At 37.3% G+C, this 25,947-nt stretch overlaps 1 protein-coding gene across 2 annotated transcripts in view; it reads right to left on the minus strand.

Moving 5' to 3' along the window:
• The window catches only part of doc2b (double C2-like domains, beta), a 253,043-nt gene that overhangs the window by 51,537 nt on the left and 175,559 nt on the right, over positions 1-25,947 (minus strand). For both annotated transcript variants that reach the window (XM_039662029.2, XM_089129888.1), the window contains exon 10: positions 16,296-16,375. In XM_039662029.2, coding sequence (XP_039517963.2) covers positions 16,296-16,375 — 80 coding nt within the window. The remainder of the gene's footprint in view (positions 1-16,295; positions 16,376-25,947) is intronic.

The following is a 25,947-nucleotide window of genomic DNA, read 5'->3' on the forward strand; positions in this document are numbered from 1 at the left end:
TATCAAGCGACGAGAACACTTTTTGTGTGAAAAAACAAACATAAATAAGGACTTTATTTCAACTATTCACTTCCTTCTCTTTACGCCTCTAGTCAGTTAAACTAGTGTAATTGCTTATGATCTGTTGTTGTACATCACACGCATCATACACATGACCAGCGTCGGCCGATAGTGAGCCTATGATTGACGTAGCTCTATGCAATTACACTAGTTTATACTAGTGTTCTCGTCGTTTGATAAAGTTAAGATTGAGCCACTGAAGTTACATGGACTATTAACGATGTCTTTAATAACTTTGAGGCCGGCAAGTTTCAATCCCTCAAGAATCCTATGGACTAGTATGGAGGAGTGATCCAGCTCTCAGATTACATCAACAATATCTTAATTTGTGTTCCGAAGATGAACGAAGGTCTTACGGGGTTGGAACAACATGAGGGAGAGTAAATACTGACAGAATTTTCATTTTTGCGTGAACTATCCCTTTAAAGTCTCTTATGCTCAACCAAGGCTGTATTTATTTGATCAAAAATATAGTCAATCCAGAAATATTGTGAAATACTATTACAATTTAAAATAGCTGTTTTCTATTTTAAAATATTTTAAAATATTTTTGATGAATATTTTAATATTTTTTCCGCCGCTTCATTTTCCGCCGCTTCATATTTTTATATAATAGATTTTTTAAGGATTCTTTGATTAATAGGAAGTTCAAAAGAATTTATTTGAAAACATTATACATGTTTGTATTGTCACTTTTGATCAATTAAATGCATCCTCAAAACAAACAGAAGTGCACTGTAAAAAAAATATTTTCAAGATTTGTTATCACAACATTTTTTCTTTTGTCAAATCAACTTAAAGAATTTATTTAGTTGAGATAACTTATTATTTTGAGTTGCTGATGATTAAATTAATCTCCTTCATTATATTAACTCACTTTTTCCAGTTCAATCAACTTAAAATTAAGGCAACCAGGTTACTTGCTTTTTTAAGTTAAACCAACAATATTTTTTTACAGTGTAGCATATTACATTTGTTCAGGACCACGGACAGCGTTGAGGCAAGTCCTGTTTTTGCACACGTTTTCTACTAATTATAGTGTCTTGAGTGAATCTCGATCTCGTCTATTCAATGTCTATTCTAGAATTCATGCACTATAAAAATATATATATATGACCATGATGATCACAAGATTTTTCTTTTGTCAAATCAACTTAGATAATTTATGTCGTTCAGATAACATAATATTTTGAGTTTCTGTTGATTAAACCAATCTCCATTGTATTAACTCAATTTTTTTTAATTTTAATAAACTTACAATTTTGAGGCAACTAGATTACTTACTTATTAAGTTAAACCAACAATCATTTTTTTACAGTGTAGTCCAAGCTATTTTTCCCCAGACCAAATGAATTCAGTGAAATGAAAGGTGATGTGCAGGGCACGATAGCTCACTTTTACCTACAGTGTTTTCCTGATCTGTTTATGTAATGGCCCTGGCTCTGGTAATTCCTACAATCCTCTCTTTAGACTGCGCAAAATGTCAGTGTTGTGATTGAGCCTTGTCAGACTGATGTCTGCCATGACGCGACAAAACAGGCCCTGAATCAGGTTCTTCAGAGAACAGCGCTTCAGAAGACCCAGCTGACAGCGGGAGGGTGATTGACGGCAGAGCTGAAGTGTTCTACGCAAGTATCTGTTTCCACAGCTCTGTATAAAAGAACAGCATGGACTCAGTCAGGGAACTGTGTTCTCAGCTAGATTTACAAAAACAAAATCATTCATCTTTGCTGCAGTGTCTTGAGTTACATTTCTAAATGCTAATTAGTTCATAATGGGTTGAAAATGAGTCAGTATCTATGTCGATCAAATTTGATCCCGAGTTCGAAAAAACATTCAACCAGCAATCAAGGGGCGCAGTAAACAATACGGGCGCACTAATATGCATTCATTTATGCTTAACTCATGCACAGATAATCATGAGTTAATGTATAATTAATGAAGAATTAAACCATTAATTAATGATTACTGCATCATCAACTAATAAAGAGTCTATATGATTAATAGATTAAGTAATACATGATTTGCTATTAATTCAATGTGTCTTTGTGTATTAATTCCTTAATAACATATTTTATTAACTAATAGTGTAAATTAATGTGTTAATTACCACAATTAGTCATATGCACCTCAACTTCCAGTTGTCTGCTTTAATTAATCATTAGCTAATGATTTGCAAAGGTATCATTGTTATGACTTTACTTGTTGGGGCACATCATTATTAACTAGTCATTTAGTAATTTGCACAGGAATTTGCACTTACAATGAAGTACTTTATCATGTATTAATGCATATTAGTGTATCTGTCATATTATCTGGAAGTTGAAATACAAGGCTTTGGCTCATTCGGGTAAATAACATATTAATTAACACTATTAGTTTAAAAAATTAGTTATTATGGAATTAATCAACAATTACATCGTTAATTAATAACAATTCATGTATGAACTAATACATTAACCTTACAGACTCTTAATTAGTTCCTAATGTGGTAATCATTAATGAATAGCTTAGATAATCATTAGTTACACATTAATTCATTTTTATCTGTGCATTAGTTAAGCATGACTTAATGCTTATTAGTGACCCGTATTGTAAAGTTTTACCAACTATTGCAATAAACTCTGGTTCACTTTACTTATACAGGCCACCATCTTTTATATAATCAACATTTTTTGTGTGCTTAGGGTAAAGTAAGCATAAAAATATATAACTCTGTGAACAACAACCTGAAAATATAGACGAGCTCAAAGATATTAGGTGCATCAAAACATTATCTTTCAAAGATTTGACAGCACAAACTGGCTAGATCTTCCTTTCAAATTCTAACTGTACTGGCCAGGAGTCTTAAAAACATGGCTGTACCCTGTTGGACTCCTTTGCATCATCACATTTGTAAAATGCATAAAGCCAGTCAATTAGACCGGAATTGCCAATCTGATTGGAATAGGAATTTCAGCCAGCACTGCTGTATATTGCCAGCTTTGTGCAATATGCATGAGACGGTGTGTGAATGGACTGTGGGCGGTCTGTAGGTGTGCCGTCTGTGGCCGAGGCGAGTGTAAAGCTAAACACACACGACAGCGATTAAATCGGCAGTTAGCCAAGTTGCTGTACTTTTGGTCGCTATGCTGGTTGCAGAGTTTGTCATGTAGCCAATGGTTACAAATGCTCATCTCTCTTTTATTTCCACGCACTGCAAGCTCTGTTTTAACACTTGATGTACTAAAGGTACATACAAAAAAGGTACATACAAATTGTGTGTATTTCTCTGTGCATGCTTTGTGGTGGACCCCCTTAGCCTCCAGTGTATGACTGATAGACAACAACGGTTTGACTGAAAAATGTCAAAATTGAAAATGCTGTGGAAACAAAGACACCTACATCTTGGATGCCCTTGAGGTAAGATAAAACATACCAAAAATTAATTTCAAAGTGAACTATCCCTTTAAGTGCCTCAAGCAAAATGGAATTCAACCAATCAGATAACTCAGTGTTTCCCAAATTGTGTGGCTTATGCATCAGACATTCAACCAACAGTTCATGGGTGTGATGTCAGAGGTTGACTATACATAGAGTGATGCCAATTTGCAAAACAATCACTGCAGGGCTCTACACTGCTGGCAAAAGTGGAGCAACTGGTTGGTGAATTCGCCCCAGACAGAGAGCAGAGACTGGAACATATGACCTTCAATTGTTTGATTAGCATAACCAGGCTACTGGCTTTACTCACTAAAAGCATTTAAAGGGCTCTGGACGATGTGTGTTGAATGACATTGAAGGTAGTTTCTAAGCTTTTCTTTATTGCGTGGAATGCTATGGTACATGCTGTGCCTCTTAAAAGAGGTTTAGTGAGATCAATAGCAACACATTAAAGTACTGTTCTCTGCTTGTGCCTATATGACCAGCGATCAATCATGCTCTTGAGCGTGTATGTGTGGATTTTCTTATAGATATAATGTATAACTGGGCATAGCCCGCTTTTTGATAAGACTCTAAATTATTCAACATGGACTGCAGAGGTCAAGAAATTCTTACAAAGTCAAACAACATCCTCTCTTCAGAGGAAAAACTAATCATTACCTTCTGCTTAGTGTTTGTCCACTTATTCATTGAAGAGTTTTGGATGACTGACTACTTCATAATTCAACAGCAAGGCTTATCTGCATAATGTTGATAAGGGGCCATACAATATAGGACAACCGTAATGAAATATTAACAGCCTGTAGTCTAAATGGAAGTTGTTGCTGGTGCTGTACGAGCGCTGGGTTCATTCTGGAAGCTCTGCTCTTTTCCTCCACACTCAACAGAAAGCAGATCAAAGAAGCAAGACTCACAGTGACTGCTACTGAAAGCTCGTCTTTGATCCCGTGAAACTCGTTGCGACTCTTTACACCTGTGAGCTATATGAGGGTGGGCACTATGGCCACTTTTTCCCCCTTTAGACTTTTAGAAAAAGAAAAAAACCCTCTTTAAACACTTTTCCCGCTTTCACTGCTTTAATGCGTCAACTAATAATGACTAGCAGTGGACAAACATGAAGCATCACTGAGATTTGTGTCTTTGTTTTTAATATCATGAACGTTTAATCTAGTGAATCTACCTCAATTGAAATGGTTGACTAAATTCATAGCTAGCATTTTACTTTATTTATCCCAAACATACACAATTAAATAATATTTTTCTGCACCAAACCAGACTCATTTATGTGAAATTCTTTTGAAAAACAAAGGCTGTCAATTCTAAAATCAAATCAACATCAAATACAAAATTAGCTTTGAATAATGCACTAGATATTATAACTCCGTGAACACTTAAATAATTAATTTACCCCCTACCATTTTTTAAATATCTAGGACATTTTTCCTGAATTCTGGTTAATTTGCCTCGCTGGTCCAGACCTAAGAACAGACATGAACTAGACAAGTTTCTGGGGGGGTATCCAAACTCAGATTCTTTATTTAAAGGGTTAGTTCACCCAAAAATGAAAATTAAGTCATTAATTACTCACCCCCATGCTGTACCAACCCCGTAAGACCTTCGTTCGTCTTCGGAACACAAATGAAGATATTTTTGATTAAATTTGAGAGCTGTATAACTACCACATTGGCTCCTAAGGGACTGCCTCTTGACGGCCCAAAAAGTCAATGAAGAAAATGTTTAAATATCCCAAGTGACTACCGTGGCTCAACTATATGTTTATCAAGCGACGCGAATACTTTTTGTGCGAAAAAACAAACAAAAATAACGAGTTTATTCGACTATTTTTTTCTTCCTTGTAGGCCAGAACGAGACTTCCTTATAGATTTCCACGACGCATGCGCGAGATTTGCGATCTGCGTACACAGCTTACACTACTTCAGATCGCAAATCTCGCGCATGCGTCGTGGAAATCTATAAGGAAGTCTCGTTCTGGCCTACAAGGAAGAAAAAAATAGTCGAATAAACTCGTTATTTTTGTTTGTTTTTTCGCACAAAAAGTATTCGCGTCGCTTGGTAAACATATAGTTGAGCCACGGTAGTCACTTGGGATATTTAAACATTTTCTTCATTGACTTTTTGGGCCGTCAAGAGGCAGTCCCTTAGGAGCCAATGTGGTAGTTATACAGCTCTCAAATTTAATCAAAAATATCTTCATTTGTGTTCCGAAGACGAACGAAGGTCTTACGGGGTTGGTACAGCATGGGGGTGAGTAATTAATGACTTAATTTTCATTTTTGGGTGAACTAACCCTTTAAAGGGATACTTTGAAATTAATTGAGGTGGTGACCATAGACCTGCATTATTTGACTGATAGACAAGAACAGTTTGACCTAAAAATATCAAAATTGATACTATTGAGGAAACAAAGACACCTATACATCTTGGATGCCCTTGGGGAAAGCTAAATAACAAAAATGAACGAATCATTTTCTGAGTCATTAGGTTCACTCAATGAACGAAACAAACGAATTGACATTTTGATGAACGAGTTCGAACAGGAGTCACGAATGTGACCCGCAACAAAGGCGAGCATTTGAGCTTATAAAACTTAAACTTTGCAATTTTTTTTTTGATTAAATAAGCGATCGTTTCGTTTGATAATTCCCTTATTCGTCGTCTGGTGTCTTTTAAAGCCCTTTGAAGCTGCACTGAAACTCTCATTTGGACCAAGAACCGTTTGGTGCCCAATGATATGGAGAAAAATGCTGGAATGTTTACATCAAAAATCTTAATTTCTTTTCGACTGAAGAAAGAAAGACATGGACATCTTGGATGACATGGGGGTGAGTAAATTATCAGCAAAACTTTTTTCAAAAGTGAACTACTCCTTTAAAGTCCCTTCTTGGTCATGCATGTGGATTTTAAAGTTAAGACCGTGCCATGTAAACTTGTAAATCAGAGTGGAAACACTGTTCTACTTCAGCTCTTAGGGAATTGGGAAATGATTCAGTATAAAGTGCCCTAAGGAGACTGGTGCTACTGATGGGAATCGCACATTCTCAGTCTGGCAATCAGATAACACTAAATGGACTCATTTGCCTTATAGGTTCGTCCCACTTGTGCAGTTCCGAGAAAAAGAAAAAAAAAAACTCAGAATAACTTCAACACTTTAGCTAATGCACAAGGTGGTACAGTAGATTAATGGCTGGGCTGCTTTTCCTAAGAGCGTAATCACATTCTATGTTTAATATACTACGAAACAAAGAGGCAGAGCCATTTTTGTTCAATAAAGATGGCATCTCAGTTGCACAATAGCATTATCAAAGAGCACAGCAAACAAACAGCAGTGCTGACCAGTCTCTAACCCCAGTGCATAGCTCACTTGAAGCCACCTGTTATTTTTCAATTACCAGGTGGCGGGTACATTCTGCTTTGATGTGGCCACGATCCAAAAAAGCTGTCTTCCCGGATGTACAATGGATGTGTTGTACGTTCAGCGCTATAATAAAGTAGCTGTGCTTTTCTTTCTTTTTTTTTGTTCCAAGGAAGGAACAAAAAGCAATTGCCTGGAGCATAATTTGTAAACAATGAATGTTGGCACAGTAACTATAAATACAAGGTTGTTCGTTTTATTCTGTAATTTCCCTGTCATTTCCCCAAGGGTTGCAGAAAACAGTTGATACAGCAACAATGCCAATATTACAAATTAATTTTATGTCCACACCTGTGTACTTCATTTCATACAGTGTTGAAATAAGAGGAAATTACACCTATTGCATCAATAACTGGGGTTCTTTCTGGAGGTTCAAAAGCCAAAATGCAAGGGGTTTGTAGATGGTTGCAAGAGCATTGCTATGCAGTTGCTAAGGGCCACAGAGTGTTTTTATCATGTCACTATGTGGTCACTAGGGTGTTCAGAGTGGTTGCTAGGCTATAACCCACTGCACTTAAACAAAAGAGCTTAGTCTGTATCATTCTGACTTCTCTAGATATGACTCAGTTTTCTTCTTCAATGCAAGTCTATGGGATAGTTTTTCCTATGGGACCTGTTTTTATCATCTGCCATATGAGAATAAAACAATAGCAATATTCTGATATTACTTCAAAAAGTAATAGCACACAAACCACATGGTTTTTTCATAAGCAATGCAGGACAATAAAACACTTCTGATTATCAATGTTGAGAACAGTTGTGCTGCTTAATTTGATCTGGAAAGCGTGATGCATTGGTACAGAGAGCTGAAAAAACAGCATTTATTTGAAATAGAAACCTTTTGTAACACTATACATTTCTTTACTGTCCTCTTTGATCCATTTTATGCATCTTCGCTGAATAAAAGTATTCATTTCTTTTAAGGAAAAGAGATTCTACTGACCTCAAACTTTTGAATGGTGAATGTAATTACTAAAAACGATTCGTTGGCTGAACAACCATTACTTATAAAAGTAATTGGATCAAACATAAAAAATTAAGTATTCATAACTTTTCAACGTTTACTTAACATGTAAAGTGTGTGTAACACAAAAATATAAGTTACTAGGTGCACTTAAATGTATGTATAAATAAAATGAAAAATACATAAGGCATGTCAACTTGCGTCAAAATTAAGTAAATCTAGCATATCATTTTAAGTAACTATATTAGCCACGTGATATGCAATTTCCCATGATGCCTATCCAGACAAAAATTTTAAGCCATTTTATTTCACAGCACATGTGAAGACGTTGAGAAGAGGTAAGCTTATTTTTTGTACTTAGGCCTACACATGATCATTTATTGCATTTTTGGTGAAGAAATTTACTTTTAACTGAATTTCAGAATTGCTACAAATTTTGCATCAACAATTAGAAACGTGTTACTTACGAATGTAAACGTTTGTAGTCTACATGTTAATGAATGAAATAAGTGTTTTGCACGCGAGTATTTGAAGAGTATATCGTGTTTTTTCAAAATATATGACCATGATGTTGGCTTATGCAGGTGTGTTCACACAGATCGTGAATTTAATTATTTGCGATATAGCAGATTACATTCATAGTCAATGCAAAGACGCGAAGACGCATCATTCGCGCCGGGCGTCGCGAATTGGGTGACTCGTTTGCCGCGAAAGTCTTCCTCGGTAGAAAAATTTGAACTTGAGCGGGCTGCGGAAGATTCAAGCATCTAACTAGTTGCGACGTGTTTGACGCGTTCGGTTACCAATTCGGACGGCGCTTTCTCCCCCACGGATAGCCTAGATTATAGGCCTACTTTATTAGCGAGTTGTTTTTGGATAAAACAAATGTAACTTGCATATTTACAAATTCCCATATTCTCTATACATGGATCGCGGGGAAGGGGGCTTTGGGCGCGGGTTAGCCTACTTTTGGTAACGTTAACATAAATATTACATTCAAAAACACATTGCCTACAGCTCCGTGTGCACAATTTATCATTAAATAATGGCAATCTTGATTCTAGCACAATATTATTCCTAAATGACAGCGACATTCAGTAAATTAAACCTTCAAAATTATTATCAAAATAAGTAAATACCCTTTAAACAAAAGTTTAGCTTCAAATAAAGATTGTAGATCTTTAGGCTACTGTTTTGCAGTAGTTACTGAAGAGATTCGTTCAAAACCTCTGGACAAAAGTCATTAATTAACTTCTGTTTTGTTTAAATTAATAGATATTAATAGACAATTTTTTATATTTATAGGCATTTAATAATGGACTAATTTGTTACATTTAATAGTTTTTTATTGATTTTTGAAAAAAATAAATATATAGGCCTATATATCTTCTGCCCACCAAGCCTTCATTTCTTTGATCCAAGAAAAAACTGTAATATTGTGACTATTATTATTATTATTTTAACAACTATTTTCTATTTTAATATATTTTAAGATGCAATTTAAAAGTTTTGGGTAAAAAAATAAATAATAACGTGAAATGCTTTATTGTGTGTGATTTGCATGTTTAATTTATTTTAAGACATGTAAGCTGAAGATCTAAAATAAGTTAAAATGGTTGGTTCAACTGATTTAATTGTCTTATTTTTTATATATAAATGAGCTTAAATGTTAAGTAAACAGAACTAAGATTTGTTTTGATCTCACATGGCCTGCACTGTGTTGGATTTACTTAAAAGATATATGCACCATTTTTGCGTCATACTTTTTAAGTAATCCGTAATCATTTAATTAAGTAAATTTTTAACTTGGTATAATTTTACATAAAATAAACTTAAATATTTAAGTTCACGTGACATTCTTTACTTAAAAATATATGTAACGTGATGCATACATTTTTAAGTAAAGAATGTTGCGTGAACTCAAATAATTAAGTACATATAACAAAGATTTTCTTGTTAATTTTAAGTAAAATTATTCCAAGTTGGGATTACTTAAAAAGTATGATGCAAAAATGGTGCATATATATTTTAAGTAAATCCAACACATCATTTTTTAGAGTGTACCCTGTAAACACAGTAAATGAGCATAATGGAATAATGTCAATGATGTGTTTTTATATCTAGAGGCTAAACAAATGGAAATGAGTGTGGAGAACTGTAGGCGTCCCGTTCCTTCAAAATCACACAATACCATATAGAGTTGGCAATGCTTTAGTGCTTCTCACTTTGGCTCTATAATAGCTGATTTGAATAGCAGTGTTAATCCGAGGTGTAAAATGAGGAGAGGAAGACAATGAGGCTTGTGTTTCTCCAGAGGATATCCGTGCTTGCCAGCAATGACTGCTGCCCTTTCTATTTACCTTTATAAAGGGCTTCACCACAGATCCAACAGGCGAAAAAACAGTCTTATGATTAGCCTTTCTCTTTAAGAAGGATAAGAATTGAACGGTTCTGACTCTAATTTGACTTAATGACTGTGGTTCTTTAAAGGGTTAGTTCACTCAAAAATGAAAATTATCCCATAATTGACTCACCCTCGAGCCATCCTTGGTGTATATGTCTTTCTTCTTTTAGCCAAACACAATCAGCGATATATATATATATGTGTGTGTCCTGGCTCTTCAATGCTTAATAATGGGAGTGAATAAAGCCTGAGTTTTTGAAGTCCAAAAAAGCACATCCATCCATGTTAATAAAGACCTTCTTGAAGCAAAGAGACGAAGAGATTTGTAGAAATACTATAATTATAACTTTATAAACTATACATCAGAGTCTAGTTCCAACATCAGAGTCTAGTTCCAGCGCAAGATTGACCTCTGACCCGACAAAGAAATATATTTAAATGTAAAATAACACTATAGCATTCACTGTATAAATGAAATATAGATTACTCTTTGTTAATGCTGTGTTTTGTTGTTTGATTAACATGAATGAAAGCAGTAAATACAGAAAGTACAGAAAATATAACAGGTTATATCTTCTACAGTCACTTTAAGACCCAATGCACGGCTCCAATATAATGATACACGTCTGATTACGTAACTGACTGTTTGTTTACAGTACGTGAATACTAACCAAAATGGGGATTTGACCTAATTTTGTGTGTACGTGTCTGTTCAAGTGCAAGAAGATGCGAAAGAGGAATCAAATCTGTGTTTACGCTCTATCTGAAACACACCAATCTTGTGTTCAAGTTCTCAAATTCACATCTACGTGCTCTCGAGTATTGCTACTCTTTTACCTTCATACTCTTTCGCCTCTTCTTGAGCTGAACAGGTTTAAAACCACTTGAATGTGTAAATTGGTAAGACAAAACACATGCAAATTATAAACTTTCACACCATGGTGGTTAAATTTTGCAATAAATCCACAAATCACATGCGTGCCAAACTGTGTGACCTCGTCCATTCAATCACGGATCAACTACGATCTGTTACAGTCAAATAACTGCACTGGTTTCAGACTAAGTTGTGAACAAATCTCTGCACCGTGCCTTTCAGGGTTAATCAATATCATTTTCAAACCAAGCCCAAGCCAGGTTGAATGTTCGAGCGTTATGTCATAATGAAAGTGTAACGAAGTAGTAGAATATGGAAAGAAAAGGATGTGTAGGCAGGTGTTTGCTATACAGAGTGATTAGATGTCAGCAAGGGTGGTCAGAGTTCGACAGAATTGCAAGAAAGTCGACCCGTGTCTCGTCCCACAGGTAAGAGCACACTTCTGAGAGACAGCCCTCCGCTAGAAAGAGGCGCATGGAGTGCATTTTGGTGGAAATCCTTCTCTCTTTCATTGCTGCTATATTACACTGGCTGACGAGAGCAATTATAGCACAATCTGTTGATTACCTCGCTGTGTAAAATGCTCTTTTTCTTTGGAATAACATGCACTGATAAATCGACTTCACGAAGCCCTGTATAATTAGGCTGGTTTAGGGTCAAACCCCCCAGACGGATGGATACACACAGCGCAGTCCTTCATCAAGGTAACTGACAGATATTCAATAGGTTAAATAAATGTAACTTTACGTTGAATAAAACTGTCGTAATTTTCTCCAAAATGTGCATTATAATGAGATCTTCTCAGAAGTCTGACATCCCTTAAAAGCACTCTTTAAAAAAAAAAAAAAACTAAAAACTTTACATCACTAATCTACCGGACTGTCTTAATCCATCATTATTTAAAACCAGAGTTATTATCATTAAATAAAACGCTAACACTTTGTTAGGTTAATTTGTTAACACTATTTAAATACCGTAGTTAACATGAACATGAACAATACTTCTTCAGCATTTATCTTAGTAAATATTAAAGGGGTGATGAACTGAGAAATCAAATTTTCCTTGAGTTTTTGACATCTAAGAGGTCATCATATTATAAGAATATCATGTAAGTTTCAGAACTGAAAACGTCCTTGTTAGTCCAATTAAAGCTTTTATTGATACCAGGCTCCACAAACGACTCTTTTTTCAAAGTGGGGAACTATGACGTCAAAGAGGATAAAACACCACCCCCGCAGAAGAAGATCAATGCCTACTTCAACACGGACGGTTTAGCCCCGCCCACACATTCGCGCATTACACGCATAGCTAAATAACTATAGGCCTACCTTCCTCGTGATGGCGAATGGGTAGAAAATAGCCCATTACTTATTAATTTTGATGTTTTTTAATGTAAAAACCAAGCGAACGTCATTAGTTGACCTCAGACAACAATATAAAACATTTAAAAAGCCAATTCATGACCCCTTTAATAACACTTTATTAAAATCAAGGTTGTATTTGTGAACAAAAGTTAATGCAGTGTGAACTAATATGAACAAACAATGAACAGCTGTTTTTTAATTAACTATCATTAAAGTTGCAGTCCGCAGTTTTTCCTCTTTGTCGCCATCTCTGTTCGAAATCTGCAATAGCAGTCATTCGCGGAATTATTAACCACTCCGGTGTGGATACTGGCATTCAGAATCACATATTTTTTTTTTTTTTGGAAGTATGACCAAAATAAGAATTTTCACTGGAAAATGTCATCTGAACAAGAAACATCCACTTTCGTGTAACTTTTGCAGTAAATCGCGCTGATTAAATCTAATTGTCTCAAATTGTTAACGTTAACTACGCCAATATTGCCTGACAACATGTAATGTCCTTGCGATATTATCCTTGGTTTCGCATGGGTCCGGTTGCAGTCTCTTTTTCCTCTAGCCCACATGTGTCAAACTCAAGGCCCGCGGGCCACAACCGGCCCGCAAATGAATTATTTATGGCCCGCATGACAAAATGTATTTATTTTTAGAGCTGGCCCGCCGGCATATCGGTTCAAATTACGTGGGAGCGCTGTGTCACGTGACAAGCAATGAAACGTCACCATGGAAACATGACCGCGAAAGCGTCACATTCTGGGCGGTAACCCGGATGAGTGGCCATTATGGAGGCACTCGGATGTAAACAACAGCATTTACTGCACTATGTATGTACTACGGAACACATTGTTACACTAAAAAACACAGAAAAAAACCTTGGTTGGTGCCACAAGGTGCGAAATAATATAGAGAAGGACTTACCAAGCAGGAGAGAGCGTAATATTTTGACAAACTAAAGTTAATATGTGGTAATGGTCCGAATGAGCTAGCTTCTCTAACCCGTACTGCAATTCTTCCTTCTATTTCTTATTCCGACATAAGCTACACTCAGATTGTCAGTCCAAAAAGCACATGAAATCCGTTTCAAGCTACATTCATATGTGGTTTGAAATCCTATTCAAAACCAGGACATATGCCTCAGTCTGAACGATCGGATTTCGGACTTTCACGCCACATAAAATGTAAACATCAGTTTTAGAGGAGAAGTCGCTGTCGAAACAATGCTGTGTTGTTGCAAAGTGCCGGACGAGCAGAAAAATATTATTTATGAAACATGTATTGAAACCGCTGCTGACAAGAGCGCATAACAGCCTCCTACCGTTCTGCTGCTCAATACGCAATATAGTCCAGCGCGGCGGTGGCTACACATATCCATGTTGTAAAAATTAAATAAGAAAACATCACTATTGCAAATGCAAACCCCTCCATCAGTGTCAATGTCAGTGCCGTATTGCTGATGCTGTGCCTCTGTCAACCACAAACGCCTTCTTTTATCAGTTTTTTTTTGCACTCTTCTCTTTAACGTTTGGTAGTCTATAATTCAAAAGGTATTTTCCCCGATGTGACAGATTAGTACAGACCAAAACTCGACCATTTTTCAGCAGAAATAATCAGCCAAATTTGAAGGAAGGTGAACTTTGAAAAGGTGGACTTTCATCTTTGCATTTCTTTCTCTTGCTATAGGACATTTGATTTTCCTTTGAAGTAAATAACTTTTGTAAATAACCATAATAAATTAGTTAAACTGATTTGATTTATTAATTTTATTTCTTTTATTTCCTAATTAATGTTTTTTATAGGCAATAATATATAGACCTTGTTGTTTTCAGGTTCATAATAATAATATGTTGTTTCAATAAGTTTTCAATAAACGTTTAACCTGTCTGGCCCTTGACTTATAGCAATTTTTTGATCTCGGCCCACTGTGTATTTGAGTTTGACACCCCTGCTCTAGCCGCTCTGAAGTCCGAATGAAGTCTTTTGCATTTTACAAAAAAACAAACATTGTGTTTTTCAACTGTAAATTAAAAAATGTCTCGTCCTGTGTTGTCATTCCATTAGCACCCACAAGTGACAATTCTCTATCAACCAATCAACACTCTGCAGTGAGTCTAGCTCCACCCTTTATGTTCAGAACTACTGTGCAAAAGAGGGTCCCAAAAAAGTGGTACGGTTTGTTTTTTTGGTACCATTCACAACTTCTGACAATTGAAACGAAAATAATTGCGTATTGTACTGTACCGTACCAAGGTGTAGCTAATTAAGTTGCTTTAGGTTAATAATCAATATCCAATATTAAGTTAAAACAAATTGAGAAGAAATCACAGGAGTTCTTGTCTCAGTAAAGGCCATTGCACACCGAGTCCGAAATTCGCATCCGAAATTTTCGCACGTTAAAAAAAAAATCCGACCTCACGTTATGTCAGTCACGCTTGCACACCGCCTCCGAAACTTTCGTCCGTCATAAAATTAATCGGATCGGGTTCGATTTTCTGCGTTTTTCGCATCCAGAGCCAGCATTTTGAGAGGTCTTTTGACAATTCAGGGCCGGGCGGAGCTCGTCCTCAAATCATTGCACACATGCGCCGTGCTTTCAGTTTCGGTTTTCAATTCGATCAAGTGTTTATGTTCTCTTCTCTATGTTGGATTATGAATTTAATAAACCTCCCCTTTCAATCAGATTGAAATTTAGGATCGAATAAGGTGTGATTGAGCAGCCTATTCGATAACTAATGTATTATTTGGGCACAATATACACAATAACAGCCTAGCTGTTCTGTCTGCCCAGCGCTTCCAACGGGCCGCGCGCGGGTGTGTGTTTGTCCGCGTGTGTGTGTCCATACCTGGTCCATTTCAGACACACTGCCAGTCTCCGTTCAGAATCGATTGGTTCACGGAAATTGGTGGTCTTGTTTTTAATATGTGGCTCCAGAATCGCTAGCAAAGCATCGAACTGTCCCACTGACATTCTGAGGTAAATTTTGAATCGCTCAGGATAAATTCGCAACTCCTTGATAAGGAACTCTCCTTCCTCTCGGCGCAATTTCAGGATTGGATGGACGTAATATTTTCTCTTTCTTCCCTTTTCAATAAGAGAGAGGGCAAAAATCATCCTCACTGCTTGATGAATCCATTTGGTATTTTTGCGTTTTTTTCCCGCAAAGGTTTAAGAAATACGCAACGGACTTGGTGTGCAAGGTTTCTATGCGTGACGAATTTTTAAGCTAACGAACACGAAAATACGCATACGAATATTTCGTGCTCAGTGTGCAATGGCCTTAACAGAAACATTTGAGAAAATACAGCAAAAAAATTAAAAAATAAATGAGAGGGAAACGCTTTCATTGCAGTGTTTTGCACTCTAGGCCACAAAGGTACAGAGGTAACGTGTGAGAAACAGCATTAGAAACGGGAAAAAAGGAGAGAGAGAGTAAGAGAGATTGCTTGTAGCATACTGCTGGAGGGACAAAGCCGGTCTAGTCTGAATACTAAGCAAAACAGACAGCAGCAGATGCTAGCAGCAGTCAGTCGTCAGGGGAAATGCCTCCCACACGACAACAGAGAAAAGAGCAGAGGCAAACGCAGGCCAAAGGAACCCCCTTAGAGCACATCATACCCTATTACAAAGAGGACTGGGCAAAATCGCTCACTTTATAGACCCTATAAAAGACGGGATAGAAGGAGGGAAGAGTTTTATGAAGTAGCTCACCAGCCTCAAAATACTTATTTGCATCTGCCTCACATGCTCATTCCTGAGGCGGGTTCTTGCTTCTTACCTTGGCTTTGTTGATAGTGCAGTGCAGAGCATTGTTCTCCTGATCATACAGAAGGCTGAAGTCCAGAGTGCCGAGCGTAGCTGCAAGGAAACAGAGATAAAAACATCAACAAAACAGGCCACTCCACAGCACACACTGTATGCAATAGCAATTAGCAAGCTGTTCAAACCATATTTTGCTCCTCCAGAGACCATCTGATGTCAACTGTACACAAAAAGGCAAAACGCTTTCTCAATCTGGCAAGCTTTAATTTGAATTTGATTGGCAATCAGGGCTGCACATGTTTTTACAAGGTACCAAACTGCTACAATGAGCACTTCTGATCTGTTGAGTTTTGTTTGAGGTACTTTTATAATCATTTATTAGTAATTGAACAAAATATCAACAAGCAGAACTGTAAATTTCACTTTGAGTTACACTATTGTTGAAAGGTTTGGGGTCAGTAACAGGGGCGTCATGCAAGCCAAAATTCTGGGGGGGCACATACGGCCTGAGGCCACGAGTTACTATCTTGAGGCCACGAGTTATTATCTTGAGGCCACGAGATAGTACCTTGAGGCCACGAGATAGTATCTTGAGGCCACGGGTTAATATCTTGAGGCCACGATTTACTATCTTGAGGCCACGAGATAGTTCTAACTAATTTTTTTGCCAAAGTGGGACTAGGGGGGCGCCGTAGGCACAATCTGAGACGTTGCAATTGTTTTCTGAAGGGTGTTATGGATCATGTTAGGAGGGGTCAGGGGGTTTCTCTTCAAGAAAATCACTCGTACGAATTTGAATATTATACACTTCTTTTCTGTAGTTTTTATCAAATAAATGCCGCCATAGTAAGCACAAGAGACCCCCCCACACATACAAAAAAAAAAAAAAAACATACAAAAAAAAAATGTTTTATAGACCTCAAGCTTTTGACCGATAAGGTGTCTGTGAAATTGCTTTGGTTGAAAAGGAACATTTTCCACTAATTTCAGTGTCAGAACAACAGCAGTTCACATAGGCCGCTGCAAAATTATTTGAATTAACTTTAATGCTCACCAGCCTATGATTATACCAGTGATTTCAAATGTACCTAGCCCTAAAACAATACAAATTGTCAATTTTGAAAGACATTCTGATGATCTTTTCCTATTTAAGTGACTATTCTTCACCAGAATGAGCTGCAAAGTAGATTTGATTGTGACAGTCAAACGTCCTCTAATTTGCAACTAAAAAGGCTGTGATTTTCTCAAATTGAGTGAGATACAAAGAAAAGGGAAGAAATTTTCCTTTTCTCTTTTGAATTTTTGGACCTTTCCAATTCCCACTAAGTGTAAAGTCAATACTCCAGTAGGGTCACGGCTCTGAAAGTGAACCTCCCTGCTGATTCTGCCTCGTATGAATGCGGTCATGAGAAGCTGAGTCACATCTCATATGGACTCCTAGCAGGTGGCCTTCTGCAGAGAGCATCTTGAGTTCAAGGGCATTAGACTAGGGATGTCACCATGTTTTTGTGCTCCCGATCCGAGTAACTGAGCAAAATAATTGCAAAAAAAGTCAAGATAAGGTTAGAAAGCATGAGGCACGTGGTGTCTGAAGTCTAAAACAAGATGCAAACCATTGCGCAACAACGTCTCAGGTAGCCTGATGGCAGATAAAAATAATTACTCTCGAGTGATTTGTTACTAAAGTGCGCATCAAATATGCTAAACACAGAAACCTGGTTGTGTATGTGACTCACTAGAACCAACCTCCGACTCACATCTGAGTTTTTCATTCCTTTTAATGGCAGATGACAAACACATGTGAAGGTTCAAACCACCCACTACTGCCTGCGTGAATGTAAAATAAAGGATTGGGCTGACACCGATCAGTTAGAAAAATGCTTTATCAGCCCTGATATTGATCCTTGACATCCCTCCATTAGACATACTGGAGTTATCAACTAACCTTCCCCAGTTATATCCTCAGCAAAATATAAGAAGAATAACTGAGGGAAAAAAATGTGATCTAACTTGTTTAAAATAACATCAGATTGAGAGCACTATCTGAATCACTAAGCTACTTGTGGTAGATTTTTCCCTTACGCACCTTAACTGGGGCGGTTCCAGTCGACACTTAAAAGCGGTGAAAATCAAGTTTTTGATGTTGTCTATGTGCTGATTTTAATGTGCTTTAACCCTAAAACCGGATTCTGGACAAATGTGGGCAAAATAGTTTTGATTTAGTTTTAAAAAAATACTTCCCTTTATCTGAGCGGTACAAGACTTGGCTAGTTTTGCTAAGTATGCCTCCTGAACACCCTTTTTTTTTTTTTTTTTTTTTTTAACTCAATTCTACAATGTTAACTGGGTGAAAAAACAAACAAACTCCTTAATCTTGTATTTGGGTCAAAACTGGGCACCCATAGAAATGAATGGTAAAAACTGTAATTTAGAGCATTCTAAAATAAGCCAAAATAAGACACCAGGTGACAGCAAAGTTACTTCATCTTTAGGTTTAAGCTTTAAGAACTTATTTGAATGATATAGTTAATTTTTTTTAAATAAAACATTAAAATAAGCATAATTTACATAGAAAATTTGGTATAATAAATTAAAAAATACCCCCCCCCCCCAAAAAAAAAAAAAAACAACAACAACAACAAAAAAAAACACCATAAATGGATAGACAAAACTTTATCGAAGACAGTAATATAACATTTATAATAAATAAAAATTAGGATCACACCTGAGTCATCTGTGCCCACATTTGTCCACAATTACAAGATTAAGGGCTATAAAGTGAATACGGTTTGAGGGCTACGACAAACCATGTGCAAATTCATAAGTCAACACCATTGCTCAGTATTTTCTCCTTAAAACTGCAGTGTCAAAAACATGGTTTGAACATCGCTGGTGTTTCTGACATCACAAACTACCTTGTAACCAATCACATCAACTTGTGATCATCAACGAGTGGATCTCTGAGCTGAAGTGAGTGAGTGGAGGTGGGGTTCATTTGCATATTCATAGGACCATGTAAACTAACAGCCCATTCTCATCCCAAGACGTCATCTAACTGACTCTTTTGACCATACGTCAACATCCAACGTTTTAGGGCACCCTTTAACGTCAGTTAGATGACGTTATCTAATCCTAACCCTACCCCAGACCTAAACCTACCCGCGTCATCTAACTGACGCTAAAGGTAAAGCGTCAGTTTGATGACGCCCTAGGATCGTCATCTAACTGCGTTAAAGGGTACCCTAAAACGTCGGATGTTGACGTATGGTCAAAAGCGTCAGTTAGATGACGTCTTGGGATGAGAATGTGTCGCAACTAAATGAGGCAAGGGTCAGACAGGGGAACTTTAATGATATTTCTACAGCACTGCGTCTACAGTCGACAACTGGCATCGAGTTGGTTGATGTCTTAACCTTTTTGAACAATTTCACTTGAGAATAAGGTCTTTAATGCTCCTCTAACTTTTTGCACAGCAGTAACCAGACAAACCCCAAACAATGCCTTTGAATATGCTTAAATCACGACCGGAGGACCTCAGACCAATTTCATAGAGAATCCCACCAGCAAAAAGAATGCAAACGTTCTTTTAAAAATGTGACATGATTCATTACATAATTTGTCTACAATATGATTGGTTCTTATAATTCAGCAAACCCTTCTTTTACAAGATAAAAGCGAAAACTGGATTTATTGATAACTTCATTTTGTTATTCAAAGTCAAAGAGTTTATATGAAGAGCTAATATGCAAAAACTGACCTAAAACTAAACGGCATTTAAAAAAAAAAGAACTGACTAATGTGCATTATTCTCCACATATACCACGTTCTGAACCCTAAACCCGTTTTATCACAAAAAGCTGGTATTGCCCACTGTAAAGGCATCGCGAGTTTATGATTTTCGGCAGAAACCAACAAGCACCCCTGTTGTTTGTGAACAACTGTTTTAGCGAATCAGCACGCAGTATTCAGGTCAGGAGACAGATTCATCTAAAGGAGTTTCGTCAAAGCTGACAAAGTGATCGAGGATGGATAATTTCGACGAACTTGATGGACCAGTGATATCTTCTGTGCGTAAAAGGAAAATTAAAACCTGAAACTTGTTCTTGGAACCTTGCTAAAGCAGCACATTACAGTGGTGTGGGAAAAGCTCCCTGTACAGTCCCTCCAGAAAAACGCGATTATGCGATCGCTGAATTCAATGCAAAATCAGCCAAGGTCCGCATATTTATGCGGGGGCCGCATTTTTTCAAATACGCCGATTATGCCGATTTTCGTGCAAAATATGCAGGGTTTGCATAATTTCATAATCCTCGCATTTTCGATGCAAAAAAAGTCACATGTATCTTAGCAGAAAGTTGAAAAATGTTGCGTTTGCTTCACACAAGAGCAGCCATTTCCCCCTGTTTCCATGGGAACGCTATGAAGTGACGCAATTACGCGACGCCAGACTCACGGAGGCGATTGACATCTCACAAATCGAACTCGTATAACTGTCTGTCACACGTTCTACTGTCACATCGTTACTTAATAAACAACATAAGATAAAAGAAGTAGCATCAAACAGAAATTACCCGCACACATGGGGTGTTCATATAACACTGCAGAGAGTTCAACAGGGAGCGCGCAGCTCTTAAAGGGGCCACACCTTATTTACACTCGTTACAGTCTGAAATAAAACAAGATGAGAAATTAAATATTCCCAGCACTTTCTATGATGTAGTATGCTTGCTTATCAAAGGAAGTAATAAGAAATGACTCTTACATTAGCCTAGTGAGAACAGGATGTTGGGGGAATCACTTTTTTTCTCTTTTTCATCAAACCGCAATTTTTGCAAGTTCCCTCAATTTTTGCAAATTCCTGCAATTTCATCGCATAAAATTGCATAAATATCCCGCATATTCCAGCGCATTTTTAAAGAAAACGGGCCACGTAATCAATCAATTTTTGCCAGCAACAATCACAAAAAAAACTTTTTCTGGAAGGACTGAATACTATTATGGTAAATGTTATATATAAATCGCAAATTTTTTCACAAATTTTTGGAAATTACCACCACAAAATCAGTCATTTTGATCGCAAAAATCACACAAAAAAATCGTGAAATCCTGGTGGGACTGCCTGTATCGCGTTATCACAACAACCAAGTTTGTCAGGCGTCATTGTCAGCTGAAAAGATAACAAAGATTAACCGAGTGTAATAAATATATACATTATATATAGTCATGGCTGCAGTGAGCCACGATGTAGGAATGCTTTTGTCGGACCTTAATGCCATGCGTAATCCTCCCGTTTCTGTGGATTCTTAAATGATGAGAAAAATCAGTGGGATTTAACCAGGCCTGTGTTTAATTACCTAAACTGGTACCAGCAATGCATGGTACGCATTCAATCTCTAATGCACAGAGCACTGCCATCAGTGAGGGGCTTTGCTCTTCCGCAATTACAATGAAGTGTATTATCTTATAGTATTTTACCCATGAAGGTTATGAATAGATTATCGGTGTGAATGATGGATAGAACGAACACACTGGTGCAATATTCATACTAAAGCAAAATAGAGTTTTTGAAGTGATAAATATGATTTTGGCCATAAATAGATTAATAACGAGAGTAACAAGTGAAATCCCTGGTAAAAGTGGGTTGGATTTACATGATTAAATGATTAAACACACACACACGGTTGAGATTCGCAGGGTGCAGGACTATGCTGACTAGTTGGGAATCTTTTCTTTTTTTTTACTTTCAGTGACTTTTCAGATAAAGACATTAAATATATTTCATATTTCTTGCAATCAATGTTTTCTTAAATATCACTACATGCACATGAATGGCCAACAATGAACAACATTTATGAATTGTGTGTGGCAAAAACTCTTCATTCAACAGAATCTCTGCTTGGATTGAACAGGTCACAAACATTTTAAATACATTTGTCCTCAGGTTAAAAAACTGATAAATGTTTTGGATTCCTTGCAAATCAGCTATTATTTTAAACATTTAAAGATGAATCCAGTTTTAAGAGAAAGGGGAGCTAATGTGCATTCTTAAAATCATCATTTGTATTGTAAGTGCATTGATCAGTGTTTATATGCGAGCAAAAGAAAATAGGATTGAGAGAGCGAGACCAAACTCCGGTTTAGTTGACTGGATGGAGTGAACCCAACTGGAAAGATTTTGACCGAATAGCCTAAATAAGGATGAAAGCAGCCCAAACAGTTTATAATAATAATAATAATAAAATCCTCTCAATACATAATATTTATATTTACTATTACTGTCCGTTTCTATGGTTACAGCACGCCCGTCACAGGGATTGGCAGCATTTTCCTGTGCATTCAGACAATATTCGATTCGCTCCTGTTGGCTTTTGTATGCACAGCTGTTGGTAAATACTGACTGTCTGAATGTAGTTATAGAGAATACAGAGAGAAAGTAAGAAAAATGAGTGGTAGAATGTAAAATAGAAGGGTAGCAGGATTATCCGTTTATTAGCATTAACTTCAGGACTATATATGTTCACATCAGCTGAAGAGCAGCATTACACAAGCTCACTCAACCTGTAATCATACACACACCCGTCACTTAGTTTCCCACTCTGGACCACTTTACACTTCAACAATGTCCACCTGATGTGCATTTTCCACCGGTAAATTTCGATTGAGAGGGACAGCCAACCTGCAAAAACACTCCTTGACAGCCCTTAGCATTTCTGGCCTAAAAGGTTTCATATGATCTACATGAACCAGAATGACTTCATATCAAGGATGATTTCCCTGAAGGATGAAACACAATGTTACAAATGAGCTGTCTAACATTGACTGCGTTTACATGCAGCCAATAACCCGTTCAAAACCAGGATATTAGCAATAACCCGGTTGCGAACGGCCATGTAAACACCGGCAAAAACCCGAAAAATGCTCATATCATGTAAACGTAGTCATTGAGATTGCTTTCAACAAAGTTATTCTAAATTTTTGTCCTCAAGACAGAAAATGGATGTAATAAGCTTGCCGGTGAACAGTCTTCTGGGATTATGTTTCCCTGTCAGTTTCCCAGCTTTTCAGGACAGACTGCATTGTGGCCTCTGCCAGTAACCAAAATCGTATACACTCTATCCTTTCCGGTTCTGTTATTTTGGGCTGGTCACACGACCATAGATTGGGCATGTCTTCACTACTGCCTACTCTGAATTGGATGACGTGGTAATTAAGTGGAGGAATCAATGAGCATATAAATGTGGACTTAAGAGTCATTATAATTTAAGACTCTATTCATTTGCAAAGACTGTAATGATTCACAAACCTTGTTTTTTTTTTCCTGCTGGATAATAAAATAAGGAAAATATCCTGTATTGAATGAACAATCTGAGCCATATCTATCTAATCCAAAAAAGTTGAAAAAAAAAATATAGCCCTAATATTAGCGTAAATAAAGCATATCAATAAAAGTTGAATGATTGATGTACAGGTATTATTCTTTACTAATAGTAATATAATTCTGGGTAACTTTATGGCATATCGGGAATGTGGAGCCTGTGATTGCTTAGTTTTGATATACACAGAACTAAACTGTAAACGCAACACTTTTGTTTTTGCCCCCATTTTTCATGAGCTGAACTCAAAGATCTCAGACTTTTTCTATGTACACAAAATGCCAATTTCTCTCAAATATTGTTCACAAATCTGTCTAAATCTGTGTTAATGAGCACTTCTCCTTTGCCGAGATGATCCATCCACCTCACAGGTGTGGCATACCACGATGCTGATAAGAAGGCATGATTATTTTATTTTTTATTTGTTCTGCACAAAAATCACAAGGATACAGTACAAGGAGGGGAACGAAACCCACTTGGGTTTATACAGAGCTCCACTCTACTTACATGAATAAACAACAAAACAAAACTAACAAACAAACAAAAAAAGAAGAAAAAGACAATATAAAGACACGCAAACAGATAAGTTGAATGATAAAAAAGGGAACAAACATTTTATCAGAAACCTGATTATCCTTTAAACTGAAGGTTGATGTTGAAGAGTTATGATAGAAGAAAATCAAAAGTGAAGAGCAACATATGAAGTAAACTATAACCAGATGTTGTCATAATAAAATCAAAAAGTCTTTCGACTGTTTTTTTTAAAGATGGACAAAGAAGACATAGATCTTAATTTACTCCATAATTGAGGACCCCTAAAGCTGAGGTCAGTTTTAAAGCCAACAAGACAAGATTTATTACACTATGCCTTGTTTGATGGATATGAGTATCTGAGATTAACGTAAAAAAGTGTTGTAAAGTTGGTGGAAGGTCTTCTCTCTTGTAAATAAACTTATGAATAAATATGCAGGATAAGTAAACATTGACATTCTCAATTGGTAAAATCTTGTATCTAAGAAATAGTGGTGCTGAAGGAGCATATTTAGACGAGTAAGAAATCATCCGCAAGAACTTCTTTTGGATTTTAGAATTGTTTGCCAGATGTGGGAAAAGTAGCACCCCAGACAATATTACAACAGTTCATGAAGGGGAATAAAAAACTATAGTAAAGCGTTAGATGAGCAGATGAATGAATTGAAGGTAAAACGATTCTTAGAATATTAGAATATTATTGCACATGTGTGCCTTAGGCTGGCCACAATAAAAGGTCACTCTAAAATGTGCATCAGTATCTGGTGTGACCACCATTTGCCTCCCGCAGTGCAACACATCTCCTCTGTGTAGAGTTGATCAGGTTGTTGATTGTGGCCTGTGGAATTGTTGGTCCACTCCTCTTCAATCGCTGTGCGAAGTTGCTGGATATTGGCAGGACCTGGAGCACGCTGTCGTATACACCGATCCAGAGCATCCCAAATATGCTCGGTGAGTATGCTGGCCATGCAAGAATTGGGATGTTTTCAGCTTCCAGGAACTACAGCATGTAGAGATCCTTGCAACATGGGGCTGTGCATTATCATGCTGCAACATGAGGTGATGGATGAATGGCACAACAATGGGCCTCAGCATCGCATTCAAAAGGCCATCAATAAAATGCACCTGTGTTCGTTGTTCATAACTTGCGCCTGCCCATACCATAACCCCACCACCACCACGGGCCACTCGATTCACAACGTTGACGTCAGCAAACCGCTCACCCACACGACGCCATACACACTGTCTGCCATCTGCTACAGTGAAGACCGGGATTCATCTGTAAAGAGAACACCTCTCCAAAGTGCCAGACGGCATCGAATGTGAGCATTTGCCCACTAAAGTCGAACTGCAATCAGGTCGAGACCCCGATGAGGATGACGAGGATGCAGATGAGCTTCCCTGAGATGGTTGCTCACAGTTTGTGCAGAAATTCTTTGGTTATGCAAACCAGCAAATTGATGCAGCAGCTGTCCGGATGGCTGGTGGTGTGGTTACACGGTCTGTGGTTGTGAGGCCGGTTGGATATACTGCCAAAATCTCTGAAACGCCTTTGGAGACGGCTTGTGGTAGAGAAATTAACATTCAACTCACGGGCAACTGCTCTGGTGGACGTTCCTGCAGTCAGCATGCCAATTGCACACTCCCTCAAAACTTGCGACATCTGTGGCGTTGGGCTGTGTGATAAAACTGCACATTTTAGAGTGGGCAGCCTAAGGCACACCTGTGCAATAATCATGTTGTCTAATCAGCATCTTGATATGC

This window comes from Pimephales promelas, chromosome 4, assembly GCF_988280905.1.
Source record: "Pimephales promelas chromosome 4, fPimPro1.hap1.1, whole genome shotgun sequence".
Lineage (NCBI taxonomy): Eukaryota > Metazoa > Chordata > Actinopteri > Cypriniformes > Leuciscidae > Pimephales > Pimephales promelas.